General features: G+C 43.9%; 1 protein-coding gene and 1 pseudogene across 2 annotated transcripts in view; one reads left to right on the top strand and one right to left on the bottom strand.

Moving 5' to 3' along the window:
• Positions 1-1902: 1902 nt before the first annotated feature.
• Hmces (5-hydroxymethylcytosine binding, ES cell specific) overlaps positions 1903-24534 on the bottom strand; it is a 34039-nt gene continuing 11407 nt past the window's right edge. For both annotated transcript variants that reach the window (XM_008828546.2, XM_008828547.3), the window contains exons 3-7: positions 16815-16958; positions 14518-14643; positions 10242-10420; positions 4878-5070; positions 1903-2432 (exon numbers count right to left, since the gene is read on the bottom strand). In XM_008828546.2, the coding sequence (XP_008826768.1) occupies positions 2196-2432; positions 4878-5070; positions 10242-10420; positions 14518-14643; positions 16815-16958 (879 nt within the window). In that variant the 3' untranslated portion in view covers positions 1903-2195. The remainder of the gene's footprint in view (positions 2433-4877; positions 5071-10241; positions 10421-14517; positions 14644-16814; positions 16959-24534) is intronic.
• On the top strand, positions 18443-18799 carry LOC103730335 (annotated as a pseudogene).

Genomic DNA, 24534 nt, shown 5'->3' with positions numbered 1-24534 from the left:
AGCCATGGCTAGAGTGAAGGAAGGTATCTCTTAAGGTCAGATGTCATACCCTGGTCACCGCTGGAGGTGTTGGGTGCCCTCCTGCTCAAGAGAAGGCTGGGCACAGGCTACTCATGCCACATTGACAGGCAGGTCAGTCTTCCTTGCTTGGTCTCTGAGATTTGATTGAAAACAAAGGATAGGGGCTGGAGAGATGGCTCAGCGGTTACTGTTCTTGCAGAAGATCCGGGTTTGAATCCCAGCACCCACATGACAGCAAACAACTGTCCGTAACTCCAGTTCCAGGGGATCTGACAGCCTCTTCTGCATTGTATTAGTTTTTTTAAGGATTAAAGCAAATTGTATCAGCGTCTTGTTTGCTTGTATGCAAGTGAACCACATGCAAGCAATGGCCTACGAGGCCAGAAGAAGGTGCCAGATCTCTTGGAACTGGAGTTAACCACTGGGTGGAGATACAGGGGTGAGCTACTGTATAGTTGCTGGGAACTGAACCTGGGTCTTTTGCAAGAGCATCCAGTTCTCTTAACAGCCCAGTCATCTCTCCAGCCTCACCATGCACTGGTTTCTTTTCTGTTAAAAAGTCCCTACCAAAGGAATGCGGGGACATAGTGATAAAAACAAAAGGAACTCATTACAATGCAAATATGAAAACCATCATTCAGTGAACATTCTAATCTGAATTCTAAAAAAGCCCCCAAACAAAAAAACCTCAACAAAAGAAACCCCACACACTCCCTAAACCAGAGGGCACAAAGGAAGCACAGGATGCCCGAACTCTGACCTCCAGGGCCTGCCCACCCCCTCTGCAGCTTGCTCTAGGGGAAAGCAAAAGGGCGGCCTGGGCCCGCCAGGGTGGTGGGGCTGGGCGGTGGTGGGGTCGGCTCAGCACGCCGCGCCCGGCCCAGCAGGACCGGCCCGCTCCGCCCCGCCCCGCCTCGCGGTGGTGCTCGCCCACTAGCTTAGAGCGGCACAGGCTTGGTGCCTCCCTCGGATTGGTGGAAATCCCGATCCCTAATTTGCATAGGGCCTGAGGCCAGCGTTGCCGGCACGACGGGATCTCACCCAGCCGCGGCTGCCGCCCTGCGCTCCTGCGTGGCTGGGCCCTGGCCCTGATGCTCCTAACTAGATACCATCGTGGTCCCTTCTTGAGCCGCCCCGGCTGGCTGCCCTGGCCTGCACCTTCTCTGGGAGCTTTGGGAAGAGGCTTCGCTGGGGCACTTTCTAGTGGGTAGTACTAAGGTGTGCTCCCAGATACTCGGCAGTGCCGGCACGAGGAAGTGCCAGACTCACTGAACAAATACTTGCACCTGTGGTTGCTTTGGCAGCATGTATTGGAAGAATGGCTTGATACAAGGGTTAAATGCACGGCCCTCGCACAAATACTAGGGGCAGGAAATGCCCCTGCTTTCATAGATTTGATTTGCAAGGAGAGACAGACAATCCCCTTTCCCCCAGCTCCTTATAGTGATTTGGTGCCCAAGAAATGGCAAGGGCCTCCGCAGAGCAAATGACAGAGGCGACTCCGGCAGCATCAGGTGGGGATTCCTTTCCGGGAAGCCCTGATTGCACATCTGCCTGCAGCCCCCCCAAGCCAGGGCTCTTCCCGGGCACAGCGCCACAGACTGGGAATGTGCACAGGGTGTGGGGCTTCTACCTAGATCCGGTGTTCTCTGCTGCTAAAAACCAGGTTTGAAGGCCTCTGTACCCCACTCTCGAATCACTCAGCTGGCTTTCAGCTAAAGATTCAGAGGCCTTCCAAGTACTAAGAGCAAGACCCTGAACCAAGGGCCCTCCACCAAACCCTTTGATAGACTCTTAGAAGACCCCAGTTCCCCTTTGTGGTAAAATCCATTCCTTAGAACAGATGCCAGGACAAACTGGGTAAGAGCCAGAACTGCCAGCCGAGGTTTATCAAATGTAATTTATTCAGAACAAAAATATATTTAAAGACCTTAATTGTAAAAGGCAGAAAGAGGCCAAAGACTGAGAAGAGCCTCCTGGGAGGCTGAGACACTAGTCATAGCAGACATGCCTCCACAGAGCACACAGGGCTGGATAGCCGCAAGCCCTTGTCTTCCCAGGCTGTCCCATGACAGGCACGATTCTTCATAAGCCCACAACCCTCAGCTAACATTGTGTTGCAGGCTCCCCAAGCAAATGGACACAACTGTGGCCTGGACTTTGGTAATTTGTAACTAGCTGTGAGGCCGCTTGGTCAGTGGTTCCTCCTCTTTCTCCTGCTTCAGCCATCGCTCCAAGAGGTTGCTGGTGGCACCTCTTTTAGTGGGTAGTGGGCTCTTCTGTAGAAACTGGCTAGACCACTGGGGCACATCTGGTTCATCCTTTTGGGGTGTTTCAGGGACTTCCTTTTTGGGTGACTTTGTAGCCAGCCATTGCATCATCCTTTGACTACTGCCACTTGTCTTGGGCTCCTATGAGAGAGAGAAATCTCATAGCACCAAGGTTTGAGCTTGCTGAGGAAACACCAACTCAAGGGGAGGTGACAGGAAGAGACAGGAGCCCTGGTTCCCTGACCTAGGCTTGCCCAGTGTTACTGGGCCCAGAGTAGGAAGGGGACAGTCAGTGCTCCCAGGGTAGGGAAGGAGTATTTAGAGGTTAGAGGACAATAGTCAGGCTAGAGCTGGAAAGCCTTTCAAACAAGCAGGGAATGAAGTGCCTTCAGAGAAACACAGTGACCCAATATGACTGGGGTGAGTGCTGGAAGCTGGAGAAGTACAAGCTTCTAACACTGATGGTCAGGATTCAAGACAGTGGCTTCCCCTCTCTGTGTCTTGGCGGTAACTACTTCCTCTGCTGTCTGTATACCCCTACCCAGTCCTGAAATGAGAGGCTTTCTATTAGCATGAAGCAGAGTGAAGACCACAATAGAAATGGGGTACTGTTGAGAGCAAGATAAAGATTGTAACTAAATAAAAATGTTTTTAACATTTATTGTGTACGTACATGTGTGTAGGGGTGTGCATATGCCATGATACATTTGTGGTCAGAGGACAACCTCTGAGTCATCTCAGGAGTCATCTCTCTCCTTCCACCATATGGATTCTAGGGATTGAACTCAGGTTGTTAGGCTTGGTAGCAAGTGCCTTGACCTGCTAAGCCACTTCAGTGGCCCCATAATTACATTTTTAGGGAAAAAAGCAGTGTCAGGGTTGCAGGAGATTTCAGAGAAAAGAGACAAAAGAAAAAAGATGACGGTGACTATCAGTAAGAAAAATAAAAGCACTTGGGGGACATGGAGGACAGCTGTTCAACAACCCTCTGTGGTATGTTCCTGCACTGAGAGTCCTAAGCATGTCCCGCTCCTGGTCCCTCCATACCATGGAGAGGTGAGAGCTACTCCCAAATACTGGTGGGACCAGCATTCTACTGTGGAACTTCCCTCCCTACTGCAGGCTTCTGCTGGTTCACTTTCCTCCAGAACCTATCCTCTGAATCCCCACTAATGCTGAAAGTCACAGTTCATAGCAAGAATGCTCCCAGGTGCTTGAAGACAGGACTGGAACTCCTTCAACTTGTAGCTGTGAAGCCAGGTGCATAAAGAGTCATAGCTGGCGGGCTGGAGAGATGGCTCAGTGGTTAAGAGTATTGACTGCTCTTGCAGAGGACCCAAGTTTGATTCCCAGCACCCACATGGTGGCTACAAACTGTCCTTAATGCCAGTTCCAGGGGAATCCAAAGCCTGACCTCTGCGGCACTGCACGACACAGGTGCACCCACATACATGCAGGCGATACACTCATACATATAAAATAAAAATAAATAAAATATTAAAAGAGTCATAGCTGGGAGGCTGGGGAGACAGCTCAGTGGGTAGGTGCTTACCTCATTGAGTATGAGGACTTGAGTTCAATCCCTAGCACCCATATAAAGAGCAGGTACTTGTCACCCCAGAGCTGGGGAGGCAAAGACCAGAGGATTCCTGGCTCAACGGTTATAGTTGAGTTCCAGGCCAATGAGACTGTCTCGGAGGAGATGGACAATGTTCCTGAAGATGATAATATCCAAAGTTGTCCTCTAGCTTCCATGCACGTGTGCACACATGCACACACCTGTATATACATGTGCACTTACACACACACACACACACGCACGCACGCACGCACGCGTTAAGAAAAGAGAGTCATAGCTGGGAATGGTGAGAAAAGCTTTTTTCACATCTACCCTCTAGATCAGGAGTACTTTGGAAAGTCAGACTCAGCAAAGGAAATCTTAATTAATAACACAGAAACGCAAACTCTGCCCTGACAGTCAAAAATTTTAAGTGGCAATGCACTTATAATCCCAGCACTTGGGAGGCAGGAGCAAGCAGATCTCTGAGTTTGAGGCCAGCCTCAAACTACATAGCAAGTTCCAGGTCAGCTGAGGCTACCGGGGACCCTGTGTCAAAAAAACAAAAACCAAAACCCAAAGCCAAGCAAACAAAAAAAGAGGGAGCTGGAGAGATGGCTCAGTAGTTAAGAACACATGCTATTTTTACAGAGGGCCTGAGTTTGGTTCCCAGCCCTCACATCAGTCAGCTTAGAGCCACTTGTAACTCTAGCTTCATGGGACCTGACACCCTTTTCTGGCCTCTGAAGTCATTATACTCACATGAACAAACCTATACACAAACATATATACATATAAATACATTTTTTAAAAAAAGTCACGTGTGGTGGCTCATGCCTTTAAACCCAGCACTCAGGAGCCAGAGGGAAGCAGATCTCTGTGAGCTTGAAGCCAGTCTGGTTTACATAGTAAGTTCCAGGCCAGCCAGGGCTGCATAGTGAGACCCAATTTAAAAAATAATTTTGTGAAAAGACATACTTTAAAACAGCACAACACTCAGAAAGGGCTAACTAGTCATAGTTCCCTACCTTTTTAACCACAAAGTCAGCAGGAGTCAGACATTCAGGAGTGTTGTTTCGGGAGTTGTTTACCACAGAGGAGACAGGATGGAAGGTGATATTCTCTGTGGGGTGAATTAACTTCAGAGCTTCCTGAGTAGAGACTTCACCAAAGTCAAGCCATTTGGAGACTGCCTCCTCTCCATCTAGTATGGCAGGCATCCTGGCATTGGATGGGAGAGGTAGATGAGAGAAGGGAAAGAAATGAAACAGAGTCAACTGATAGCTCAGACATCACAGGAGACCCTGGCTAGCACTATGACCTCTCAAACTGACTTGGCACGATGTTCCCTGACACAACCTGATAGGCCACATTGGGTTCAACACTTAGCCAAATTATGAAATTTCATGGCACATACAGTAAGAGCACTAAGACTGGATCTAGTCTAGTCCATGCCAGTACACTCCCTAGAAAGCCGGCAAACTGTCCATCATGCCCCAGACTAGAATTAGTTAGAGCCTGGAAAAGTTTGTCAACAATAATCTCTAGACATCACCAGTGAAAGACTTGCACTGAACTGTGCCTGAAATCTTAACACATGAGGCTAAGGTAGGAGATCACTTGATCCCAGGAGATCAAGCCAGCCTGGGCAACACCCCACCCTTTTGTTTTGTTCTGTTTTTGAGACAGTCTTCCTATAGCCCAGGCTGGTCTCAAACTCACAATTCTCCTGTCTTTCCCTTTACTTCCTGAGTGTTGGGTTATAAGAATGATATCACCACACCAGGTTAGACACATTTCTTTTTTTCTGTCTTTTTGAGACAGGGTCTCCCTGTAGCCCCAGCTGTCCTGGAACTCACTATGTAGACCAGGCTGGCCTTGAACTCACAGAGATCTGCCTGCCTCTGCCTCCCGAGTGCTGGGATTAAAGGTGTGTGCCACCATGCCTGGCATAGACCCATTTCTTTAAAAGAGGAAAAAGACAGGGGCTAGAGAGATGCTCAGTAGTTAAGTGCACTGGCTGCTCTTGCAGAGGACCCAAGTTCAGTTCCCAGTGCCCACATGGTGGCTAATAACTGTCCATAACTCCAACTCTATGGGAATCCGATACCCTCTTCTGACCTCCGTGGGCACTGCACAACACGGGGTGCACTTACATACATGCAGGCAATACACTCATACACATAAAAATAAAAAAATAAACATTTAAAAGAAAGCAACAGGCATGGTGGCATGTATCTATAATCTCAGCACTCGAAAGGATAAAGCAGAAGGATGTCCATGAGTTTTGGGCCAGCCTGGGCTACATAGTGAGTTCCCAGTCAAACAGAGTACGTCTCTGCCTCAAAAAACGAGAGAAGGGAGAAAACAAAAGACTTTGAAAATCTCTGAGATCTGGATGCACTGATGATTAATAGTTTCTTCTGCTGTATTACACTTAGTACATTTTATTTTTATTTGTATGTATGTACATGTGTCTCTCACATGTGTGCAGGTGCCTGCAGAGGGCAGAGGGCATGTAGGAACCCCTGGAGCTGAGTAACAGATGGATGGGAGCTTCCCAGTGAGTGCTGGGAATTGAACTTGGGTTCTCTGAAAGAGCATCAAATGCTCTTCACCCCTGAGCCATCTCTCCAGGCCCTGCATTTTAAAAAATATTTTATTATTTTTATTTTATGTGCATGAGTGTAATGCCTGTATGTATGTGAGTGCACCCGTGTCATGCAATGCCGCGGAGGTTGGAAGAGGGCTTCGGATTCCCCTGGAACTGAAGTTAAGGACGGTTCATAGCCACCATGTGGGTGCTGGGAATTGAACCCGGGTCCTCTGCAAGAGCAGTCAGTGCTTTTAACCACTGAGCCATCTCTCCAGCCCCATTTTATCTTTCTTAAACAATATACAAAATAATTGTCCATTTTTATGTCAGTGCTGTTTTAGATCAGATGAAATACACAAATTTAACGTTATTTGGCAAACAGAACTACTCTCACATGAAAACATGTTTTCACACATGCAGTTTAGGACAGGTATTTATTTTTGGTCTTTTTTTTTTTTTTTTTTTTTTTTGAGACAGGGTTTTCCTGTAGCTTCACTGTCTTGGAACTCACTATGTAGACCAGGCTGGCCTCGAACTCAGAGATCTGCCTGCTTCTCCCTCCCAAGTGCTGGGATTAATGGCATGTGCCACCATGCCCGGCTATATTTTTGGTCTTATTCGAGACAGGATCTCTCTGTAGCCCCAGCTGGCCTGGAACTATGTAGACCAGGCTGGCCATGAACTCACAGTGATTGGCCAGCCTCTGCCTCCCGAGTGCTGGGATTAAAGGTGTGCACCACTATGCCCAGCTGTGTTTATTTTATTTTTTAAAAAATTTTAATTTGGGGCTGGAGAGATGGCTTAGCAGTTAAGAGCACTGGCTACTCTTACAGAGGACTAGGGTTTGGTTCCCAGCACCCATATGGCAGCTAACAACTGTCCTTAACTCCAGTTCTGGGGTATACAACTCCTTCTTCTGGCTTCCACAGGCACTGCACAACATGGGCACACATTACATACATGCAGGCAAAGCACTCATACACATAAAATACATTTTTATTTATTTTTACGTGTATGAGTGTATTGCCTAAATGTATGGAAGTGCACCCATGTCATACAAAGCCCTCAGAGGACAGAAGAGGGCGTCAGATCCCCTGGAACTGGAATTATGGATGGTTGTTAGCTGCCATGTGGGATTCGAATGCAGGTCTTCTGCAAGAGCAGCCAGTGTACTCTTAACTGCTGAGCCATCTCTCCAGACCCCCAATTTTTTTGATTGATTTATTTTTATGTATATGAAAAAATTTTAAAAAGAAAATAAAAATATAAAATTTTTTATTTATGTGTATGAGTGTTTTGCTTGCATGTATGTAAGTGCACCAGGGTATGTAATGCCCATGGAGGTCAGACGAGTGCGTCAGATCCCCTGGAACTGGAGTTAGGGACAGTTGTTAGCTGCCATGTAGGTGCTGGGAACAGAACCCAGGTCCTCTGCAACAGCAACCAGTGCTCTTAACCACTGAGTCATCTCTCTAGTCCCTACAACTTGTTTTTAAACTGCTGATCTGTTCTCAATGTGTATGATGTGATGACAGTGCACATTTTGCATTTACTTACACAATGTCCTCTGTGAGAGAAATAAGATGAACACAGAAAACTGCCCTCAGTTCAAAACATGCGCACCCCTCAGACCCCAAGAGCTACCTTGGTTCACCACATATTTAAGCTGTATATTGCTATTCTTTTGCATTTGTTAATTTTTCTATAATTGAAAACACTCATTTAACATCTCAAACATGGCTAGGCTTCTTGGTTCAAACACATTAGGTGGTGCAGACAAATGGAAATATTTTAAATATTGAGAAGCTGGAAATAATCATTTTGGAATAAAAATGAGAATGTGATTATCTCCAAGGCAACAGATGTGAGGGATACCACATGAGAGACAAAGTTACAGAAATAGACATCCACAGGGATGGAGAGATGGCTCAGAGGTTAAGAGCACTGGCTGCTCTCACAGAGGACCTACATTCAGTTCCCAGCACCCACATGGTAGCTAACAATGGTCTGTAACTTCAGGGCATCTAACGCCCTCTTCTGACCACTGTGGGCATTTCACAAACATGGTACACTTCCATACATGAAGGAAAGACACTCATACAGATAAAAATAAAAAAGTCTACTTCCAGAATAGCTTCAAAAAGTATTATGAATGCTGCAGCATACTTCTGCAATCCCAGCACTTGGCAGGTAGAGGCAGGAGGATCAGTTCAAGGCCCACCAGGCCTATGTAAGTGAGTTGATAGCCAGCCTGGGCCACCTGAGACATTTCCTTTCCACTCCCCTAACATACAAGGGACTACTGTGAATGTGCACCAGGAGCCGGATGTGATAGATTCTTTACCATGTGAACTAAAAGTCAAACAAGTAAGTAAATAAAGTGCTAGAACCTTTCTCAAACAGAAAGCACTACATGTAACAACTTTTACTTCCTTTTAGTCCTAGGAGTGCCTGGTTTCTGGTCTCAAACACAGCTGCATTTTCAAAGGTTTCTGCAGCAAGAAAAAGCAATAAATACAGGTGAAAATGGCACTCAAGAAATTCTAGCAGTGATACAGGAGGCTATTCATTTGATCACATGTACATTTTCTCCCCAGGACCAGATGTTATTTAAAAAAATGTAGCTGGGCGTGGTGGTGCATGCCTTTAATCCCAGCACTCAGGAGGCAGAGGTAGGTGGATCTCTTTGAGTTCAAGCCCAGCCTGGTCCACATAGCGCATTCAGGTCAGCTGGGGCTACAGGGAGACCCTGTCTCAAAAAGACAAATAAATAAATAAATAAATAAATAAATAAATATTCATTGGTAGTTTTTGTTTTTCTGTAATGTTTGAGACAGGGTCTTGCTATGCAGCATTAACTGGCCTTGAATTTTGGGCAATCTTCCTGCCCCTGCCTCCCAAATGATAGGATTATAGACCTGTGCTACCATGACTGGCACTGACAGTTTTTTATTTTTTTTAATTTTTATTATTTTTATTTTATGGGTATGAGTGTATTGGCTGCATGTATGTGAGTGTCAGAAGAGGGTTTCATATTCCCCTGGAACTGGAGTTAAGGAAGGTTCGTAGCCGCCATGTGGGTGCTGGGAATCGAACCCAGGTCCTCTGCAAAAGCAGTCAGTGCTCTTAACCGCTGAGCCAACTCCTCTCCAGCCCCAGCACTTATGGTTTTTAAGTGTTTCTTCTTTTTTTTTTTTTTTGTTTTTTTGAGACAGGGTTTCCCTGTAGCCCCAACTGTCCTGGATTCACCATGGAGACCAGGCTGGCCTCGAATTCACAGAGATCTGCCTGCCTCTGCCTCCTGAGTGCTGGGATTAAAGGCATGTGCCTCCACGCCCAGCCCATAAGTGTTTCTTCTTAACCTTATTGTCCCCTTGAAGTAGCTTCCAGTTTTGTATCCCAGGCTCACATTTTACTCATTATTGGAACAACTTATTTTAGGAAACAAATGCATAAACATTACACTAACAGGCAAATACTGTAACTTCAACAGATTAGCATGTACTTTAGAAAGCAGTGGGTTGGGCATATAGCTCAGTGGTACAGCACTGGCCTAGTATGTCCATGGACATCCTGTGCACATGTTTAACCATGAATGACACCACCAACTCTTAAATATATTTTAGAATCTCTGAAATCCAAAAGGATTTCATTACATAATATTGCAAGCATGTTGGTATACCTATATATACCTGTATCATGCTTTAGGCAAATTAATTCTAACTGTAGTTTGCACAGGTTTATCTCCTGTTCTCTAAAACCAGGGCAAACTCTCCCTAGGAAAAAACTGACTTGCCTGTGATGGATGTCACTCAAGCCTCTGCAGGAATCCACTGTGATGATGCTGTAGGAATACAGGAGTTCTCCCTCTGGGGGCTCCCAGCAGTCAAAGATCCCTGCCATTGTCAGCAGCCTCCAGTTGTCCCAGACCTTTTCCATGTTCTCAGGGATGTCTGCAGCACCTTTCCCAGTTGCCTGGAAGCAGAGCGGGCAGATTAGATGTGCCAAGTGCTGCTTCAGACCTAACAGCACACCAGCCATTTTAGAAGCAAATAAGCCCAGTCTGTTTTGACCCTTTCTGACCCACTATCATCACAAAGAGGCTTCATGGAAAATACCTACAGAAACTGTAGATTTATGTCTCCTTAATACTTTCAGAATTTACACTTTCACTTGGCTTTCAAGCCTTTCAAGATATAGCCCAGGAAAGGCCTGTGGCTAAGGAGAGCTTAGCTACTGGGAAAATGCTTTGGTAAGTCAGCCCTAACCCAAAGCACAAGGAAACACAAAAGAAAATAAAAGTCTGCGCTGAACAAAGGTAACATCAACAGCAAAACTCAAAGCCATGGCGTTTCTGATGAGAGTGACTTGACTTCATATTTAAAGGCCTAATAGAAGAATTCCCAAAAATAGGTATTATTTTTCTCAGTCTCTACAGTATATATTGAGTCTAACAACAATAAAAAAAAATTGTAAGACACACCAAGAGGCTACAAAAAAGAATCTACTGCCAGGAGAAATGAGCAGAACCAGACTTAAGACAGGATTGTACATTTCAGATGAGGAAACTGTCAGAGGGTTTAGTTAAAATGTTAAAGGCTCTTATGGAAAACTTGGACAACATACTGAAACAGATAAGGAATTTTAACAGAGATAAAAAAACAAAAAACCAGTGAACATTATCCAAACCAAAACACAGAAAAAAATACAGAAGAGATCATCTAAGAACTATTGGATAGTATTGAACATCTAACACATCTATAATATATATAAATGCTTTTTCAGACAAAACCAGACTTCACTAACGACAGACTGGCATTACAAGAAATATTCAAGGAGGTTCTTCAGGCAAGAAAACTGTAATACTGATAGAAACTTGGATCTAGGGGCTGGTGAGATGGCTCAGTAGGTAAAAGCAGTTGCTGCTCAAGCATGAGCACCTGAGTTCAAATCCCCAGAACCCACATAAAAAGCTGGGCATGATCCTACACACCTGGATCTCTGGGGCTCGCTGGCTGCTAGTGCAGTTTCAGTGAAAGACCCTGTCTCAAGGAATAAAAAGAGTAATAGACCAGGACACCAGTGTCCTCCTCCAGCCTTCGCAGGTACACATACCCATATACCCATACACCCATACACACCCACACCCACACCCCATACACTAACACACATCCAAATATATAAAATAATATATTTAAAAAGTGAAGGGAGCTGGAGAGATGGCTCAGCTGTTAAAAGTACATACTGCTTTTGCAGAGGACCCAAGTTTGATTCCCAGAACCCACAACAGGAGGTCTACTAACTGCCTGTAACTCTAACTCCAGGGAGCTCCACCAGCTCTGGTCTCTGCAGGCATCTGCACTCAACATGCACAGACACACAGACACACAGACACACAGACACACAGACACACACACACACACACACACATAGGAACATAATACAAAAAAATATTTTTTTTGTCTTTTTGAGACAGGGTCTCCCTGTAGCCCATCTGGCCTGGAACTCACAAAGATCTGACTGCCTCTACCTCCCAAGTGCTGGGATTAAAGGTGTGCGCCACCATACCTGGCAAACTTTTTGCTTTTTAAGGTTTATGTTTTAATTTTTATGCGTATGAATGTTTTGCCTACATGTATGTAAATGCAACTGTGTCACACAATGTCCTCAGAGGCCAGAAAAGGGCGCTGGATCCACTGGAACTGGAGTTATGGCTGCCATGTGGGTGCTGGGAACCAAACCTGGTTCCTCTGCAAGTGCTCTTAACCACTGAGCCATCTCTCCATCTCCCCCTGCCCTTTTTAAGACAAGGCCTCCTTGTAGTCCCAGCTGGCTTGGAATATACTGTATAGACCAGGCCAACATTAAACTAACAGAAAGTCACCAGCCTCTGACTCCCAACTGCTGGGGTTAAAGGTGTGTGGTCGTTTATAGCATACTTTTTTTTTTTTTTTTTTTGGTCTTTTTGAGACAGGGTCTCCCTGTAGCCCTAGCTGTCCTGGAACTCACTATGTAGACCAGGCTAGCCTTGAACTCACAGAGATCCGCCTGCCTCTGCCTCCTGAGTGCTGGGATTAAAGGCATGTGCCACCATGCCCGGCTATAGCATACTTTTTTAAAAAATAATTTTTATTATTTTTATTTTATGTGTATGAGTGTATTGCCTGCATGTATGTGAGTGCACCCGTGTCATGCAATGCTGTGGAAGTCAGAAGAGGGCTTTGGATTCCCCTGGAATTGGAGCTAAGGATGGTTTGTAGCCGCCATGTGGGTGATGGGAATCGAACCTGGGTCCTCTGCAAGAGCAGTCAGCGCTCTTAACTGCTGAACCATCTCTCCAGCCCCAGTTTATAGCATACTTTAAAAGCAAAACAACAGCCTAAAATATGGGAAGAATTGGGACCTTACTGTTGAGGTTTTTGCAGTATATATTAGGTACATTATTTGAAAATAAATATTATTAATTTAAAATGTATATTGCAAAGAGCAGAACAACCACTAAAACCTTTTTAATTGGGGAATGGAGAGATGGCTCAGCAGTTAAGAGCTCATACTGCACTTGCAGAGGACCTGCGTTTGGTTCCAGAACCCATAATCAGTGACTCACTACTGCATGAACTCCAGCTCCAGGGGATTCAACACCTCTGACCTCCAAACACACCTGCACTCATGTGCACAGACTCACGCATGCAAACATGCATACATACAAACATGTGTGTACACACACATAATTAAAAATAAGAAATCTTTAAAAATCTTTAATTAATTAGTTAATTATTTGCAGTGCTGGGATCCAGGGCCTGACACATTAGGCAAGTGCACTACCACTGAACAACATTCCCATACCAAAACCAGTATTACTATTATTATTATTATTTTTTTTTTGTCTTTTTTTGAGACAGGGTCTCCTTGTCGTCCCAGCTGTCCTGGAACTCACTATGTAGACCAGGCTGGCCTCAAACTCAAAAAGATCCACCTGCCTCTGCCTTCCAAGTGCTGGGATTAAAGGCATGCGCTACCACACCTGGCAAAACCAGTATTATTTTGAGGTACAGCGGATAGACCCTATGGCTTTGTTCATGCTAAGCAAGTGTTTACTGAGCTATATTATCAGCCCACTTTTTAAGTGTTTTGAGACAGGGTCTCACTAAATTGCCTACAATGGTCTTGAACTTTTAATCATTCTGTCTCAGACTCCTAAGTATCTGGGATTATTATAGGCCTGTGCCACTAGGCCTAGCGCGCACACACACACGCACACACACGTATGTTGCTGCTGTTTGTTTTTCAAGACAGGGTCTCACAATGTAGCTGTGGCTGGCCTGGAACTCCCTATATAGACCAGGATGGCTTTGAACTCAAAGAGACATCCCATAGAATGGGAGAAAATCTTTACCTACACGTCAGATAAGGGGATAATATCCAGAATATACAGAGAACTGCAAAATGAAATACCAAGGAAATAAAATTACCAGTCAACAAATGGGCCAATGAATTGAACATACAGTTTTCAGAAAAATAAATACAAATGGCCAGCAAACATTTTAAAAAGTATTCAACATCCCTAGTCACCAGGGAAATGGAAATTAAGACTAGAGACATCACTATACCCTAGCAAGAATGGCTATTATTTTTTAAAATATTTTATTTTATGTGTATGAGTGTACTGCTTCCATGTATGTAAGTATACCATGTCAAGTGGGATCCTCTGGAACTGGAGTTAGGACAGTTGCTAGCTGCCATGTAGGTGATGGGAATCAAACCCAGGACTTCTGCAAGAGCAACCAGTGCTCTTAACCACTAAGCCATCTCTCCAGCCCCTGCTTTGATCCTTTTTATAAGAGTTATCATTGTTGGAAATCCTTAGATAAAGGTAGTTCTGAGAAATGCAGCATTAGGCAGTTTTGTTGTATGTAAATTCCAGAGTGCACTACAAATACCTAGGTGGTATAGCTATGTGTATACCCATTGTCATATATGTGGCCTACTGTTTACAGAAACATCATTATGTGGTGCATGACCTTGACTTGTATCTCTCTTTTCCAACAGTATGTTCATGTAGCTGCAGATACCTTCTCTGTCTTGATTTGAGGAAAATAGATGAAGTATGGCTGCCTTTGGCTTGTTCCCTGACACCGCTGCCACTCGTAGAATCCATCTGCTAACACCACACAGCGCCTTCCTTTTCCTAGAGGAACCTGAGAAAAAATGTGCAAGATATGGTCAGAGTGACAGGATTCCATTATATGGACTCTCAGGTCCAGAGCTGTACTTTGGTGGCAGAGGGCTTGCCTCACATGTACAAGGCCCAGGATTCCATCTCCAGTACCATACAAAACACATAAAAACCCTCCAGAAAACAAAAGACCAAAACACTCAGGTCTAATCCTCTAAGGAATTATCTTTTTTTTTGGCAGTGCTGAATGATGACTGGACCCAGGGAAGTGCTCTACCACTGAGTTATGTACTCTGCTCTAGTGGAATTAATTTCTCTGTATCCCATTTAATCATTTAAAAAGTCACATTTATAGCCAGGTGTGGTGGTACACACCTTTAGTACCAGCACTGGGGAGGCAGAGGCAGGTGGATCTCTGTGAGTGCAAGACAAGCCTGGTCTATAAAGCAAGTTCCAGGCCAGTTGGGGCTACAGGGAGACTCTGTCTCAGTAAGACCCCTGCACCCCCAAAAAACCCACATTTATTATTTGTGTGTGTATGTGTGTGCCACAACGTATGTGTTGGTGGTCAAAGGACAACTTGTGGGAGTCAGTTTTCTCCTTCCACTATGTGGGCCCTAGGGATCAAAATCAGGTCCTCAGGACTTGTGACAAGTACCTTTAACTTACTGACCATCTCACCAGCCCCTTACTTTTCTTATGTATAAAGTCACCACTGAGTTTAAAAGATGTTGAAAAGATTAAATAATGTGCATAAAAGCAACAAGCACTTTCATACTAAACAGGTACATGTGGCAGCTGCTGTTATACAGCAGTTCCCTCCAAACTGAAACATTCCCTCCAAAAGGCGGTGGTGGGGAAGGAGATCCTGGGATTCCAGAGCTTATCAAAACTTCAAATGCCCAGGAAAGTAGAAACCTGCAAGATGCTATAAGGCTCCTCCCCCAACTTTACAGGAGGAGTAAACTGCTGGGGGAGGAAACTCTGACCAGCCAGGCAGCAGAGAGAAAATCTTTTAGACCTGTCAAGTGGTCTGCACACTGCAGAGAGCTCCAGGGTTTTATGGAGTCATCACCCATGCTGTGGTGGGTTTTCAGTGTTTCAGCTGCTTTTGAGTCATCCCTGCTCTTTTAAGTGTCTCCTTACTGATACTTCTGTTAGTAACCCCAATAAAAACCTCACTGGTTTATCAAGTTGTCTACAGCAATCATTACCTTGGTCTGTCATGGGTTTCCTTTCTGAGGTGAGTAGACCTATGTGTGTGTGGCATTTCCCCAGAAATGTCTGATACATAAGAACTAGTCTCCAAAGTTTGCTCCCAGTGGACTCTGCTTCACAGTATCCACATACTATCTCATCCATTCCTGTACTGATTTGGACTGGCTCTGAATGACAAAAAGAATATATCACAAGCAATGCTGTATGGCTAACAAGGCTAGGTCACAAAGCTTTGCAGCTTCTGTTCTGCCTTCTTGAATCATGGGCTCTATAGTAAGTGAGGTTCCCTGTCAGAAGCTTGGGTATCCATACAGGGCTATCTAGGAATGTAGAAAGGCTTCCAGGTGTCCTAGTCATACCAGCCAAAGTAACAGCTATGGATGAGGAAGCTACCTTGGATATTCATCTTCAGCTACTGCCTGGTAAGTACATCAGACTTCCAAGTGAAAACTAAAACTATCCAGTTAGGCACATTAGTTCAAAGTATATGAGGTTATTTGGTTTTGGTTTTTGTTTTTTGAGACAGGGTCATCCTATAACCCCAACTGGCCTGGAACTCACTATGTAAACTAAGTTGGCCTTATTTCACAGGGATCTGCCTGCCTCTGCCTTCCAAGTACTGGTATTAAAGTTGTTCACCACACCCTACTTACTGTTTTGTTTTAAAGCACAAAGTTTAGGCATGGTTGGTCTGTCACACAGCAATAAACAGAACAGAACTCAACATTAACAACTGGGAATTTGAAACTTTCTCCAGTACATAAGACACTAAACAGCTATTAGAAAGAAAACAACACAGTGGAGCATAGTGTTGAATCTGTTTAGTCACAGCACTTGGGAAGCAGAAGCAGGTTCAAGACCCAGTCTGATCTACATAGTGAATTCCAAGCAGCCAAGGCTACCTAGTGAGAGACCCTGTCTCAAAAAAAAAAAAGCCAGAAAGACTACTGGTTTTTCCCTAAACCTGCTACCTACCTTGAATGACTGCTTCTCCATTATGGTGTCACTACGACAATTGGTAGTGTTGAACTGCAGCTTAGAAGGATCACTTTCTTTGAACCACGATGGCACTAGGCCCCATCTCATGGGAGTAATTATCCGCTCTGATGAGTCTGCATTCTGTCACAGAAAAAAGGTTTAGAGTTAGCATCTGGTGTGGTGGCACACACTTGCAATTCCAGCACGCAAAGAGCTGAGGGATGGAGTGTTGCTAATTCAAGGCTACACAGCACATTCCAAGCAAGTCTGGACTACATAGAGAAATCCTGGCTAAAACGAAACACCAAGCTGGTTGTAGTGGTGCATACCTTTAGTCCCAGCACAGAGAGGCAGGCAGATCTCTGTGAGTTCAAGGCCACCCTGGTCCACATAGCCAGTTCCAGGACAGCTGGGGCTACAGGGAGACCCTGTCTCAAAGACCAGAAAAAAAAAGAAAAAAAAAAAAGAAAAATGCCAAAACCAAACACCCCCTCTAAACAAAACAAAACTCAGATTCAGATCTAGTAGGAAGATCATAACTACATATGCACTAATTATTATTAGTATTGAAATACAAACAATACAAAGTCATTAAAAGAGAAAAAGTCAGCCAGGAGTAAATGGCAAATACTGGTAATCTTAGTACTTGGGAGGATGAGGTGGGGGGTACTGTGAATTCCAGGCCAGCCTGGGATATATAGCAAACCCTGCCTGCAGAGGTCACAGGCCCAAGAAGGGATACTACTACTGCTGTTCTGATAAGTGGACATGGTGTCAAACTGCCTTTTACATATGTTTATACCCATAGATTAGTGATATCCTCAGCCCTTGGTCAGAGAAGCTTGTTTATAGGGGGTAATAGTTAAGGCAGAGACCCACAGCTGATCCAAGTGTTTAGAATAGGTGATTGCAAAGTGCTCAGTCCTAAATGGAACACCTTGTAAGGCTCAGGGACATATAGAAAGAGGGTGCAGAAATAATGTAAAAGCCAGAGGATGAGAAAGGACACTGTGAAATGTCTTCTGGAAATGGCATGGCTGTTACACTCATGAACTCAAGAGTAGCTCAGAGCAGCAGTGGTTACCTGTACATGACCTGCTCAAGACTGGACCCATCAACATTTCACCATGGATGAGGGAGGCACTCATGAAACCCTACTCCTCACTGAGGAGCTATCAGCAGTTAAAGGTTGCTGGGCCAGGAGCATCATATTTTTCAATGGTATAGCTGCTGCACTTGCTCAGGTAAATAACCCCTTACTGATGCTCAGGAAAGCAACCCTAACTAAATACAGTACCTCCAGACATGAAAGTAGGAGAGGGAATTTTTGTGAAAAAGGAGTTTAGTGGTGGGGGGCTGGTAGATGAGAGGCTAGCTTGTGATCAAAGTGTATTATAAATATGCATGAAATTGTGAAAGAATAAATTTGGCATGAACTACCCACCCAAAAAACAAACAACAAAAAATCCAAAGTGGCGAGTGAAACAAAAATAGTTTTAACTCTGGATGTGGTGGTATACACCTGTACGTCTAGCATTTGGGAGGCTGAGGCAGGAAGACTGCAAGTTTGAGGTCAGCCGGGGCTACAAGAAATAAATACACGAGTCGCAGAAGAGTGCTCCAAGATGGCGGCCCCCATGGATCTACAGTTGAAGAAGGCCTCAAAAGAACTTCAAACCAAAGTTATTGACACTCAGCAGAAGGTGAGGCTTGCACACATACAGACTGAACAGCTAAACAGAACGAAAAAGCACGAATATCTTAGACACAGAGATTATGACTTTGGTAGATGAGACTAACTTGTATGAAGAATATTTATTCTACAATTCAAGGAAGAAATTCACAATCAGCTATAAGAGAAACGGAAAACAGTAGAAGAAAAAATTAAAGAACTAGAGCAGAGAAAGTCCTCCCTGGAGCAGAGCTTTAAGGAAGCTGAGGACAACATCCGAGAGATGATGATGGCACGAAGGGCACAGTAGGAGCCGCTAGGGAAAGTTCCTCCCTCCAGAACCTGCCCATTCTAGCAACGGTGGGGTAACAGACTCATTCTGCCCAGATGGACATTTTATCTGGGTGTCCTAGCAGCCCCACTTTCTCTCCCTGAACCTCCTTAGGTCCCACCTATGTATTTTTCGCTGTCTGTCTGCTATCCCTGCCCAGGACACATTCTTCTCTCCTGGGGCAAGCCAGGAACTCCCAGCAGAGGGAAGACTGGAGTGAAAGCAGATTAGGACTGTCTGAGTCTGTCAATAAAAGCTATGTCTTGGGGCTGGAGAGATGGCTCAGTGGTTAAGAACACACTGGCTGTTCTTGCAGAAGACCCAGGTTCGAATCCCAGCACCCACATAGCAGCTAACAATTGTCAGTAACTCCAGTTCCAGGGGATCCAACAGCCTCTTCTGTCCTCTGTGGGGATTGCATGATGCAGGTACACTTACCTACATGCAGGCAATATACACATACACATAAAAAAAAAGAAGAAATACACAGAAATTACTGGCCAGTCATTGTGGTGTACACCTGTAATCCCAGCACTTGAAGAAGAGGCAAAAGTATCAGGAGTTCAAGGTCATCCTTCTCTACAAAATGAGTTCAAGGCTAGGCTTGGCTATATGAGATCCTGTCACAAAAAAATCAAAAAACAAAAAGGTTTTGAAATAGGGTCTCTATATATAGCCCAGGCTGGCCTTTAAGATCCTCTTGTCACAACCGCCAGTGTTGAGGGATTATGGACATTTGCCATTGACCTGGCTGCTATAGACTTTTAGTTAATGCTTATGAGAGAGTGGTAGGCACTACACTCCATGTGTTCCAGCTTTCAAGTAGGGATCTTCATCTAGGAATTGTGGGTGTGGCTTAGCAGGTAGGACATATGCTTAGCACGCAGAAGGCCTTGAGTTCATCCCTTAATAACACACACAGCATACATCAGAGACAGCCATAACATAATGAGGTACATGCTATGATTAAGGGATGCTTAGGGTTAAATGGGATACACACAAGAATTCTTTTTTTTAAAGATTTACTTTTATTTTATTTGTATGTTTTACCTGTAGGCATGTAAATGCACCATGTGTATGCAGTGCCTGTGGAGGCAGCATGCCCAAGTGAACAGCCTTTCATATAAGTACTATGCTGAGTCTCTTAACATTTTTATTTGTTTTTTTCTGGGCAGAAACACTACACCACTACACATATTACAGAAAGGTACATGCTTGGTGTTACTCAGTACAAGTGCATAAGGAAGCCTGTGCATGGATTTTTCCAGGTTTTTACTTGGACCTTTCTCCTTGTTGATCCTATAGTGTGCCCTTTCACTGTAATAAACCTTAGCCACAGTGTGCCAAGTCTCTTAACATGAGGGTGGTCCATGGGGTTGTCAAACTGTGGGAGGATCTGGGGGAGCCCTATGCCCCTTCAGAATTTGATGAATGTACAGATTAAAATGCCTCTACCCATGATCATATATGGCACAGCACATGATAAACTGGAAGAGACCAGTGAGCAGAGATGGGTGCTAATATAAGGAGTCAAGGCTGAAAATACGGAGTTTGTAGTGACAACAGACTATCTGTTCATTTGTATTTTGGTCCCAACATATAAATAAAATTTTCTGTCTTGCTTTTTTGTGGTAATTACAAAAGGAATAATTTAATTAGATAAGTTATATAAAAAGGAAAAACCCCATCTCAATAAATTACCTATTGAAGAAACAACAAGAAAGACATCCAAGAAACAAAAAAGGAAACTAAAGGTGTGAATGGATATGAATGGAAGAAGAAAAGAAAATTCAGTTTTCAAGTCTACAAGTGAGAAATAATGGTATTTACTTATTTATTTAGAGACAGCATCTTACTGTCCCTGATCCTTCTGTTTCAGCCTCCTAGTATTGCTATTACAGTTGCACATCACTACACTTAACAGAAATATTATTGGGCTGGGGGATTGTAGCTCAGTGGTAGATTACTTGCCTAATACACACAAAGCCCTAGATTTAATCCTTTGCACCATAAAAAGAAAGAAAGAATAAATAGCAATGGCAATACTTGACAAAAGAGAACAACTTAAAGAAGGGTTTGGTTTAAGGAAAGATCACCTGTGAATTTTAATATTTGCAAGAAGTCTGTGGTGATTCACAGAAATGGTTGCAAATCTTTGATGATCTTCCCATTGAGAGTGGGGGGATGGGGGAGGGTGGGGGGTATATCTATATCTCTTTCCCTTGAATATGGATGGGCTTGCAACTGACCAACAGTAATATTAGCTTATGTAAAACTGCCTCAAGTAGTGAATGCTTCTCACAGAAAAATACAAGGTTAGTTTCTGATAACAAAAAATTTTTTTTTTGATACAAGGTCTTACTGTGAGTTTATATTTGCTTTTGTTTAAATACACTTTATTTAATCTACATCCTTAATTCATTTATACTGAATTTGACCAATAACAGTATTAACTTCTTCCTGAATAAAGTCTCTCTAAAAGACATTACAGCTTTCCTGCACTTAGGAACACCAGTATACACATTAGTACTGTTTGGGGATCAACTTAAACAGTGAAGTCACCAACTATTCACTTTTCTATTGCTGTGAGAGAAACACTGACCAAAACAACTTATGAAAGGAAGAGTTTATTTGAGCTTATGGTTCCAGGGGAATTACAGTCCATCATGGTGGGGAGGCATGGTGGCTGGAGGTGGCTGGAGCAGAAGCAGCAGAAGTTAAGCTCTCACATCATCAAGCAGGCACAGGAAGCAAGAGAGCGACTAGAGATAAAGCAAGGCTTAAGAACTCTCTAAGCCCATCCCCAGTGACATGCTTCCTCCAGGATAGCCACACCTTCTAAGACCTCCCAAAACAGTGCCACCACTGGGGACAAAATGTCCAAACACTTGGAGCCTATGGGGGTCATTTTCATTCAAACCACCACACCAACAAAAAGCAGATAGGGAAAAACCTTGGCTCCAATCACAGAAAAAAAATACTGTTTATAGCATAGGAGCTGAAACAAGGAGGGAGGACATCATTTATTCAAGCTACTCAAAAATTTCACTGCTCTGCAAGTTCATGAATGATTGTGACAGCTACAGTAGTATGAACTTGGGGTCAGATAAATACATTTTAGCAAGTAGCTGAATTTGCAAAAACAATATCTAAGAATGTGGATGAAGATGGCTCATGAGACAGAAAAGATGAAAACAGATTTCATAAATCCTCTCCCAGAGTCAAATGTGCCGACCAAGCAGAAGGCCCCTGCCCAAAGGATAAATGAGAATGAGAGACATCACATAAATGTCCACTAAATGATGTTTCATCAGAAATTGCAAGACAAATATTCTGAAACTGTTTCTCAACTTGAGACAACTCTGACATACCCCTACCACCACTTAGACACCTCAGACAATGCCAAGGGCCCTATTTAGTTGCTTGGGCTTGAGGTTGCTACAGGTATCTGTGGGTAGCAACAAGGGATGCTGCTATACAGTCTATAATGCACTAGACAGTTCTCTACAATGAAGAATTATTCCACATTAAAATGCCAGTAGTGTCTGGGTTGAGATATCTGTTCTCATAGATTCAACTGGCCACCTTTGAGTGTTTTCATTGCATAGACCAAACCCAAACACAAGGGCAATGAATACAAAGTGGTTGAAAGTATTGCTCAATATCAGTCATCTTTTCCTCTACTATTCTGGACTTCTGAACAAAACAGCTGATGGCACTGTGGCAGATAAATAAAAGAGGAAGCACTTTGCAAATCAGTGGTTTCGAATGCAAATATTTCAATCTATAAACATATGTGGGCCGTTGAACCACTGAAATGCTTCTAATTTTGTGTTATAATTTACAGGTTTGAGAAAAATTAAGTATCAAATATTTATCAAATGAAGAAGCCTTATCAATCTTAATAAAACTTATTACAGATGTGCAGTCAAACACCACATCAGCAAACTCATATAACTGACCCAAAGGAGGGCTGTGTTTGCTAGGGGTCCATCTTCATCAGTCTTGCTTCTAAGATCCACCCACTGGAACAGGGAATATGGGCTGTATCTAAGACAGGGTCTCCTTGTGGTCCCAGATGGCCTGGAACTCATAGACTAGGTTGGCCTTGAACTCAGACATCCACCTACCTCTGCCTCCCGAGTGCTGGGACTAAAAGCCTGTGCCACAATGCCTGGCAAGTTACAATCTTTCTACAGTTCTGTTTTTATTATTTCATTAAGCAAATCTTTCTTCTTGTTAACATTCTTTCTGTAACCCTACAAAGTTGGTGAGAACTAGAGCTGAACTGAATAAAGTTTATACACATTTTTTTTTTTTTTTTTTTCTTTTTGAGACAGGGTCTCCCTGTAGCCCCAGCTGTCCTGGAACTCACTATGTAGACCAGGCTGGCCTTGAACTCACAGAGATCCGCCTGCCTCTGCCTCCCAGGTGCTGGGACTACAGGCATGCGTCACCACGCAATGCTCTTCTCTCGTCTTCTTTTGAAGCCTGTCTTATCTTTTCCTTTCCTAGTCAAGATTCTCCATGATATTTATCTTGATTTCTCTCTCAGTTAAAAGAAGTTTTGTGCCAGGCGTGGTGGCACACACCTTTATCCCAGCACTCCGGAGGCAGAGGCAGGCGGATCTCTGTGAGTTCAAGGCCAGCCTGATCTACATAGTAAGTTCCAGGACAGCTGGGGCTACAGGGAGACCCTGTCTCAAAAAGACAAAAAAAAAAAAAAAAAAATTTCATGAGGGGCTGGAGAGATGGCTCAGTGGTTAAGAACATTGAATGTTCTTGCAGAAGACCCGGGTTCAGATCCCATCATCCACATGGCAGCTAACAACTGTCCATAAGTCCACTTCTAGGGGATCCAACGCCCTCATCTGTCCTCTGCAGGCATTGCACGACATGGGTGCACTTCCATACATGCAGGCAATACACACATACACATAAAGAAGAAAAAAAAAAAGAGTTTCATGGGACTAGAGAGATGTTAGTTAAGAGCACTGGCTGCTCTTGCAGAGGACCTGAGTTTGATTCCCAGCACCTATGTGGTGGCTAACAACCATCAGTAACTCTATTTCCAGGGGATCTACCTCCCTCTTATGACCTTCACAGACATTACACAACACAGGTGTACTTATACACATGTAGGGAATATACTCATACACATAAAATAAAAATAAATAAAATACATTAAAAAGCACTACTCCATGAATGCCAGTCTAGGGACACTTCAAATCACTCAGAAGTTACCCCAATAACTAGGAGCTGAACATCATCATCAATTTTGTTTTAAAATTTACTTTTTGATAGCGTCTCATTCTGCAGTCTAGACTAACCTTGAACTTGCCATGTAACTCAGGCTGGCCTCAAACCTACTATCCTCTCCTCCTAATTCAGCTTTCTGAGTATTGGGATTACAGGTATATGCCAATGCACCTGGCTTAAATTTACCTCAACATTTACAAAGCCTACTGTACTGGGCTGGGTGATCAATCCTCTTTACTATGTACCTAGAGGTTAGTGATCAACATGCTCCCATTGTGTACTCTGCTCCACAATTACAATCATTTGGGGAGAAAAAAAAACCTACATATATATCCTCCTGAAGTAGATGTACCAAGCAGAGGAAACAGGTGATGCACCAAGCACAGGAGCCAGGGGAAGGTAGCCCAAGGAGGTGCCTTCACTGCACCATCAGCTCTCTCATTTATCTGTCTCCC

The sequence above is a fragment of the Nannospalax galili genome, unplaced genomic scaffold (assembly GCF_000622305.1).
Source record: "Nannospalax galili isolate Female #2095 unplaced genomic scaffold, S.galili_v1.0 scaffold332, whole genome shotgun sequence".
Lineage (NCBI taxonomy): Eukaryota > Metazoa > Chordata > Mammalia > Rodentia > Spalacidae > Nannospalax > Nannospalax galili.
This window is presented reverse-complemented; position numbering and strand designations above follow the sequence as displayed.